Genomic DNA, 9,146 nt, shown 5'->3' on the forward strand with positions numbered 1-9,146 from the left:
AGTGCAGAATCCATACTGGGCCACAGGATGTGCTTATCTAATGACACTTCTCTTTCATTATGCTCTATTTAGACTCAAATCAAAACCCTGTCGTGATTCGGAGTCTCTTCACAACAGTCTGAAGAGGGCAGTCAGTTCAAAGTGCGTCTCTGTCCCGTAGGACAAGTGCCTCCCCTTGTGTTCGTTGTGAAAAACTACAAACTACTGTTTTGACATTGTAGCTCAGCTGACAAGTTACAAGGTCATATACTTAAAGAATAATTCATAACTCGGAATAATTTGACATTAAACCCTGGCACTGTCCCACATATCCTGCTTTTAATACTTCAGTGTTAATTCATTGTTGGTGAGATGAGGGACTAAACTATGAGCACAACAAAGACAATACATAAAAGACTGTGGACAATACTGTATAAATTGAGTTTGATATATATACAGTACAGGCCAAAAGTTTGGACACACCTTCTCATTCAATGCGTTTTCTTTATTTTCATGACTATTTACATTGTAGATTCTCACTGAAGGCATCAAAACTATGAATGAACACATGTGGAGTTATGTACTTAACAAAAAAAGGTGAAATAACTGAAAACATGTTTTATATTCTAGTTTCTTCAAAATAGCCACCCTTTGCTCTGATTACTGCTTTGCACACTCTTGGCATTCTCTCCATGAGCTTCAAGAGGTAGTCACCTGAAATGGTTTCCACTTCACAGGTGTGCCTTATCAGGGTTAATTAGTGGAATTTCTTGCTTTATCAATGGGGTTGAGACCATCAGTTGTGTTGTGCAGAAGTCAGGTTAATACACAGCCGACAGCCCTATTGGACAACTGTTAAAATTCATATTATGGCAAGAACCAATCAGCTAACTAAAGAAAAACGAGTGGCCATCATTACTTTAAGAAATGAAGGTCAGTCAGTCCGGAAAATTGCAAAAACTTTAAATGTGTCCCCAAGTGGAGTCGCAAAAACCATCAAGCGCTACAACGAAACTGGCACACATGAGGACCGACCCAGGAAAGGAAGACCAAGAGTCACCTCTGCTTCTGAGGATAAGTTCATCCGAGTCACCAGCCTCAGAAATGGCAAGTTAACAGCAGCTCAGATCAGAGACCAGATGAATGCCACACAGAGTTCTAGCAGCAGACCCATCTCTAGAACAACTGTTAAGAGGAGACTGCGCGAATCAGGCCTTCATGGTCAAATAGCTGCTAGGAAACCACTGCTAAGGAGAGGCAACAAGCAGAAGAGATTTGTTTGGGCCAAGAAACACAAGGAATGGACATTGGACCAGTGGAAATCTGTGCTTTGGTCTGATGAGTCCAAATTTGAGATCTTTGGTTCCAACCGCCGTGTCTTTGTGAGACGCAGAAAAGGTGAACGGATGGATTCCACATGCCTGGTTCCCACTGTGAAGCATGGAGGAGGAGGTGTGATGGTGTGGGGGTGTTTTGCTGGTGACACTGTTGGGGATTTATTCAAAATTGAAGGCACACTGAACCAGCATGGCTACCACAGCATCCTGCAGCGACATGCCATCCCATCCGATTTGCGTTTAGTTGGACGATCATTTATTTTTCAACAGGACAATGACCCCAAACACACCTCCAGGCTGTGTAAGGGCTATTTGACCAAGAAGGAGAGTGATGGAGTGCTGCGGCAGATGACCTGGCCTCCACAGTCACCGGACCTGAACCCAATCCAGATGGTTTGGGTTGAGCTGGACCGCAGAGTGAAGGCAAAGGGGCCAACAAGTGCTAAACACCTCTGGGAACTCCTTCAAGACTGTTGGAAAACCATTTCAGGTGACTACCTCTTGAAGCTCATGGAGAGAATGCCAAGAGTGTGCAAAGCAGTAATCAGAGCAAAGGGTGGCTATTTTGAAGAAACTATAATATAAAACATGTTTTTAGTTATTTCACCTTTTTTTGTTAAGTACATAACTCCACATGTGTTCATTCATAGTTTTGATGCCTTCAGTGAGAATCTACAATGTAAATAGTCATGAAAATAAAGAAAACGCATTGAATGAGAAGGTGTGTCCAAACTTTTGGCCTGTACTGTATATGAGGAAAACTTCTCTTGAAGTTCAAATCGCACTACTATAAGACAAGGGGAGGACCTGTATTCTTGCATGACGTTATTCTTCTTCCGGCACTTCCTGTTTCAACTTACTCACTCAGCTCAGTCAGCTTAGGTCAAACTACGCAGTATGTCCTCTCCTTTTTTATTCGACATTTTGGCCGTTCAAATGTGTCGCATTAGTATTTTGATTGTGTTTTTCTTTATCACTAACACACAAGGTAAGACATGGAGCATTGTAAATGTGTTTATCTTCAGTTATTTCTGTTTTTTAGGGTTGTTCTTTACTTCTGGGAGTGGAGTATGAGCGGACTGTTTGTTTGAGTCTTTGGGGTTAGGGTTATGCTGTCCTTTACATTTACGACATTTTAGGATGTTTATATAGAGCTAAAAGATAATGACACACTGTAAAAAAAAATTTGTCTCACAGGCTGCCAGCAGAGAAACATCTCCTGTGACCACATTAAGACTGATGATGGATTTGAGTTCCGGTATCAGTGTCCTGAGAATAGTGAGATTTTTGTGGATCATGATAAGGTAATTTTATTTGCTTTATGTTCCTTTGCTCAGTTTTTTTCAAGAAAGAAAGAGACAGAGAGAAGGGCATGGTGCAAAAGAGAAAGTGAAAGTTTAAGACTGAGACTAACAAATAGCTCTGTTTTTTGTTGCTGTTGTAACTGCAGTCAGTCAGTGTAAGCTGTTTATTATTTTCCCAACAGACCCCATTTGCTTATCGTGAGCTTGGCAATCACAGTTTTGAGTGTTCACATGAAGTGATTAGCATTGACAACCGTTCAGTCGTGACAAGAGGCTGCCAGGACCTGCAGGTTAAATGTATATTTCCTAATGTGAGTCTGCCCCCTTTTTAATATGTACATAAATCAATTGAATCAATTGAATAATTTTGACTTACTTTGTTGTAAATGTGAAATACGTACTCAACACTCCCACAACACTGACTTTGATTTTGCTTTTAGGGAGAGAAGCGTGTGAAGGAGACATGTATGGAGTATAAAATTACTGGTAAGGCAATGAGATGTTGTAAATAATAATTTACTAAAATGTTGGTGATTATAAAGGGGGTTAAATCTGATTAGATTCTTCTTGGTAGACTCCAAAATTAATTCTGTTCCTTTGCATCTTTTTTCGCCACGCAGGAAAGCCTTCTTTTGGCAATATGATGGATGTGGCTCAGCAAAGCAGTTGGGACGAATTTGAGTGCAACACCAACAAGGGTAGGTTGGCTTACAGGGAGCTGTGTCCGTGTCCAAACAGGCTTCATTCATTTGGCAGCGTGCGCTCAAAGTTTGAATGTTGTTTTGGTTCGCTTCTCTCTGTCTGTCTTTTTTTTGTGCTGCTTCTTATCTGACAATCAGATCAATGCGCATTGGTCTAAGCAACAATAATTTAACTATATTTTCCTCCTGAAATCAGAAGAGGGCTCAAACTATACTGTACAGTGTAAAGCTTGTTTACCAGCATTGAAAAGGCTGTCAGTGTCGACATGATTTATGTTTTTAGAGACTTAAAATGTGTTAGAAGGTGATCAAAAAGTAATTAAATGTACTTTGGGGGCGTCGGTAGTGTAGTAGATTGTGCCAGTGCCCCATGTACAGAGGCATTGCCTCACTGCAGCAGTCGTGGGTTTGAGTCTGGCCTGCAACCCTTTGCTGCGTGTCAGTCCCCACTCTCTCTCTGTCTCCCCATTTCACACACTGTCCTATCCATTAAAGGCAAAAGCCCACAAAAATAATCTTTAAAAAAGAAAAGAGAAGGAAAAAAAAGTACTTTGATGACGTAATTAAAATAGTTATTACACCTACCCTTTTAACATTCATTGTTTTTATCAGCTTCTTTTAAGTTATACAGAGCAACAAGAAATTGACAGGACTAAGTATATATCCAGTATATAGGCCTATTGTCTGCCCAAATATCCCAAACACATTTCATGTACACTTTTGTGTTAATACTTCAGTTTTATATTTGTTAATCATCTTGTGTTTCAATATTTTTTTTAAATCTAATGTGTGCATTACTCACTTTCATTTCTGTTTCGAACCCATACCACAAACTTACTCCCCGTTCTGAAACACATCTTTGTTTTACATTTGTTTTGGTCTTCTCTTATTTGAAACAACCTCTGCATACAGTCTGGAAACAAATTTGTATCATCGACAAACAAAACAAACTTAAACAACTTGGACACATTTCAAATATCATTTATGTACAATATAAACGATTTTGGACCCAGCACTGACCCTTGTGGAACTCCACATGTAACCCTCAACAAGTCATACTCATTATTGTTTATTTGTACATATTGATGTCTGTTTTCAAGAAAGTTACTGAGCCATTTGTGAGCTACTCCTTTAATCTAGTAATCTACAAGCTATTACATTTCAAAAGTGACTCTTTTTCTTTTTTTTTTTAAAGATATTTTTTCAGGCATTTTTAAGCCTTTAATTGATAGGACAGATGAGTGTGAAGGGGGGAGAGAGAGCGAGAGGGAGTGACATGCAGCAAAGGGCCACTGGCTGGAGTGGAACCCGGGCTGCTGCGGCAACAGCCTTGTACATGGGGCGCCTGCTCTACCACTAAGTCACCGACGCCTCATGACTCTTTTTCTTTAACAGGGAAGTTGAAAAGACCTGAGCCCGATGATTCACCAACATGGTATTGGTACCTCATCAGTGAGTGAATGTTTATTCTGAGTTACACCAAAGTGCTTCACAACATTTATGCTGGCAATACTGTGAATTAATTTGCTGTAAATTAACTCTAATGGATATTTGATGATAACATCTTGGCAATTTGTCTGTTGTCCAGTCGGTGTACCACTTGTGCTCATGATCTTTGGGATCGTTGGGATGCTTTGTTGCTGTTACAGTCGATGGAAAAAGTGAGTTCTGTTCTGTTTGCAATAACAATCCATTGTTAATGTCATTTTGCACATTTAGTTATGTGTCTTGGGTGGGTTCAGAAAAGTTTGTTGTTTCTCTCTTGTGTCAGGAAGCAGCACGGTGCAGCTACAGTTCCTGAGCTTGTAAGTTACCTACGGACTGGCGGTTGTCTCAGAAAGAATTCCCCTGCAGAGAGAGGAGAGGAACTAGAAACTGGGTCAGTCTTATTTTTTTCTCGTATGTTTCAGCTGCCACTGTTGCACACATAAATGTACTATATTAACACACAGTTGGTCAATAGTAAAACAATTTTGCCTGCCTAAAGTTAAAAACTTAACTCATTTTAACTTGACATTTTCAGTGCTGCCGAATGTGACTCTATCCAGGAGGTCACAGCTGGTGATTCAGGGACTCAGCAGAATGGTGTTAAGAGGTGAGCTAAAAATTCAAAAGCTACTTTCAGTACAGATTTGTGAAGCTCAAAACAACAATTCTTTCTTTGTCATTATAGAACGAGTGTAATGTCTGCCTCTGGTCCGCGTGGATGTGGTGAAAATGATATCGAGCATGATGACACACTTGGAAATGTGCTTGTTCACAGGTTAGGCCGGGTTAACAATGAAACATCTTGATCCACTCTGACCTCTTTTTAGCCTTTTTAAAGAGCAATTGGAAGTCTAGACTGTAATCTGCTAAAAGCTACCTTTGTCTCCATAGTATTGATCTCAACGCTGATGGCACGACTCCTCAATCCTTTAGTCTGGACCGCAACTTGAGCAACGGGGGAATCGAGCTGGCTGAAAAGTGAGAATGAGAATTGTTTAGTTTTGCTTGTGTCCAATTTCATTTGAGGATTTATGTGAAATGTCCCTTTAATTGGGCAAGCATTGGATGAGAACTCTCAGAAGAGATTCAGTGTCATTCTTATCTTGCCTTTGTATTGCAGTGGAGACGTAAGTGCCCCTGACGTTAACGGAGCCGCTAATCGTCGAGCCATGCACAGGTGAGCTTTTGGTGTTTGATGTATTGTCTGTGTGTTTATTATGATTTTTTTTAATTCAATCAACACTATTATTTACCATGACTGTACCTGTCTGCCTCAGGAGCTTGAGGGACGATCTAGGAGGAGTGCATTATAATAAAGACAAGGACGTTGTTCAGTAAGTCTGTAGAGATAATTGGAAATATCAAACTGTGATAGAGTTGCATTGCATTTATGACTCTTTTAAGTAATGTTAGAGTGTGTGATTATAAATGTATATTATGTATAGCCTACATAGGTTAATCAGTTCTTAGTAGAACTAGTTGTTCAATACAAAATTATTGTTGTATTAAATGTAATTACTTCACAGCAACCTACAGGTTATATTAGCCTTCATTTAGGATGCAAATTATGAAAAAATAAAATACAAAAAAATTCAAAGTGATAAAATATAATGAAAGCAAGGAAGAAGAGAGATGAAAGTATGCAGCATCAATTTGTAAAAATTATCATTAAACAGCAAACCAGCATGCCCAAACCCAAACTCCACAAGGTGGCAAAACTAAGGACAATATTTTCATATAATATGGCTGACAGATAAAATTATTATTTCCTAAATCAGTTGTTTCTAACCTGCGGGTCCTGACCTCCGTTAGGGGTCACCAAAGCTTCACAGTGTGTTACAAGGCCTTTTTGAATTTAAGGGGTGTAAGAAACCTTAAAAAAATACAGTAGGCCTATATCTCAGCACTATTTTTGTTTCAAACCTTTTTTTTTAAAAAAAGTTTAGATTATCAAAAAAAATCTCACAGATAAGGGCAGACCTGAACATGAGTTATATTGACACACAACCGTATAAAAAGTTACTTAAAACCACAGGAAATCTTGTCTCTGATGCAACATTCACAGGAAATAATTGGCTCAAAATGCATTTAAATTGCTCGTTCTACAACAATCATCCTGCAGTCATTGCATTCACTGTTCGGGTTAATTGTACAGTTTATCACCTCTTTTTTTACTGTCATCATTCTGCATTGAATATAATGTGAAATATCCATAAAACATGTCACTGAGTGAGGGGTCATCAGTTTACTTAATGATAGATAAGGGTTCCCTTAAGGAAAAAGGCGGGGAACCAACAAGTTCATCCTGGAAAGTCAAGTCAAACTATAGATTGATGCCGTCTATGCCCGTCTGTTAGCTGATCATGGCTGTGAATTCTTCCCCAGGATCATGGAGGAGCCCAGTGGATGGACTCATGGTGGTCATGGTCGTGAAGATCACGGGAGGGAAGTACAGCCGCTGCTGTCAGATCATGGGTGAGACTGCCTCTTGCTCTCTGTCACTCTGCACTCATAACTGAGCCCACAGAGAAATCTCTGTTGCTTGTCAGTCTCCAACTTCCCTTAATACTTTGTTTCACTTTGCCTGTTGCTGCTGTTTGGACAGCTGTCAGGAGTAACTTTATGAACTGCCCCCCCCCCAATCTGAACTTCAGAGCTTGCCTGACGTCTGCTCAGAGAGTGAGCATTAACTGATCTTTGCTGTTCCTGTGCAGAGGCTCATGTCTCCATTCCTTGTTGTTTCTGTCTCCAGAGCTGCCTCCCAAGGTTTTGACATGACAGGTGGAGCCGCAGCTTCAGACCAGGTCAGCAGGTGCTCTAGTGCACAGGTAAGTAAGGAAGCATTCTGTGTATGAGTTATTATTTCTGTTAAAATGCTCTTTTTATGTTGTTTGGCTCTGATGTGGCGATTGTTTTGTTTTCTGCAGGACACTGACGTGGAGTCAACACCCAAGATCAAAAACTGTGGTCAACATATAAACTGAATAATAATAATAATAATGATAATAATAATAATAATAATAATGATGATGATAATTATCTCTTATATATATATTATAAATAGAAGATAGAGTATGTGGTACGTTTACTGACAGCTCCTTTGTGGTCAAGTCCAAAACGTTTTGTTTAAATAATCATTTTCATCCCATGATGCTTTGCTCTCTTTATGAGCAAGTTGTCTTTTCTCACAGTATTAGAAGACACATTATTTCCAAACCCTGTGTACCTTATTTTATATAATTGCAACATCTTCAAATCGTTCAGCGACACGTTTTTCATCAAAGAAAAAATGAGACAATCCCGATGGAAATTGGTGTTGTCTATGCAGTGTTTTCAGCCTATTCATTTATTTGATCTGCCAATCAGATGGCTCAGATCACTTATTACTTCACATGGGAGATTGAATTTTAAGTGCATGGCTTGACCAAAGAATCGGGTGGTCCGAAAATCTGTCAGAAAATGTACCACATGCGACAGCTTGATGATGTACTAGTATAAATGAAGGCGCAGCGGGTAGAATATATATTATATATCCATTTTATGGACTAAATAGATAACCTTATTAGTATGTACAGTTTGGAGATCATAATACATATGTGCAGTATGTATATATTTTTTTCTTTTTCTGTTTGAGTTGACTTTATGTACTTTATCATTTATCCAAACAGTTATAAGTACAGTAAGTCTGCATTTATTTTGTTATTTCTGTGTAATCTAGCAACATGTGTGTGTAACCTGTATCAGTTATTCTGTGTTGGCTACAGTGCATGTATTCACTCTGCTTTGGCAAATTATTATGTAACTCCTGTGTTTAGCTGCAATGCTTTTGCTTTTTAGTTGTTCAATTTAAATATAGATAATAATAAAACACCAAGGGAGTAGGGTTCGTTTCAGTATTGTGGGGGCACATGCGGGATTTAGGGTCCTCTGCAAGAAAATTGTGAGCATCGAACAATTAATTTCCTGGTGATTATTTTATGCACCAATTTGTGCCTTTTCTGCATCGATTTATGGTGTAAATGCCTTAAATTTTAAATTAAAGTCCATGTCTATGTTCATGTTTTTATTGGGGAGGTGAACAAATGCACGTAGTACATATTGAGGAGGATGTGCCCCCTGTGCCCCCTGAAATCTATGATTTATGATAACCTATGATGTAAAAAATGATAAATTCCTGTCAAGAGATTTGAAACAAACTCTTGTCTTCATCCAGGATTTCACTTCCTGCTCATTTTTACATTGGTTTCCAAACTATTGAAGGCAAAGGTGAACCTGGAGTATCAGCTTTACGCCACAAGGGGGCAGTAAATAGTCATGAGTCCAACATCACATAAGCC

General features: G+C 39.1%; 1 protein-coding gene across 1 annotated transcript; it reads left to right on the forward strand.

Moving 5' to 3' along the window:
• Positions 1 to 2,165: 2,165 nt before the first annotated feature.
• Positions 2,166 to 8,865, forward strand: LOC117268222 (uncharacterized). Its single transcript, XM_033644470.2, has 16 exons — positions 2,166 to 2,304; positions 2,514 to 2,620; positions 2,803 to 2,931; positions 3,061 to 3,106; positions 3,241 to 3,318; positions 4,717 to 4,773; positions 4,910 to 4,982; positions 5,093 to 5,200; positions 5,345 to 5,416; positions 5,495 to 5,584; positions 5,701 to 5,787; positions 5,930 to 5,986; positions 6,087 to 6,143; positions 7,195 to 7,284; positions 7,562 to 7,637; positions 7,737 to 8,865. Exons 1-16 carry the CDS (start codon positions 2,214 to 2,216, stop codon positions 7,791 to 7,793), a joined length of 1,275 nt encoding a protein of 424 aa, XP_033500361.1. The 5' UTR covers positions 2,166 to 2,213; the 3' UTR covers positions 7,794 to 8,865.
• The last annotated feature ends 281 nt before the right edge of the window (positions 8,866 to 9,146 follow it).

The sequence above is a fragment of the Epinephelus lanceolatus genome, chromosome 18, assembly GCF_041903045.1.
Source record: "Epinephelus lanceolatus isolate andai-2023 chromosome 18, ASM4190304v1, whole genome shotgun sequence".
Taxonomy (NCBI): domain Eukaryota; kingdom Metazoa; phylum Chordata; class Actinopteri; order Perciformes; family Serranidae; genus Epinephelus; species Epinephelus lanceolatus.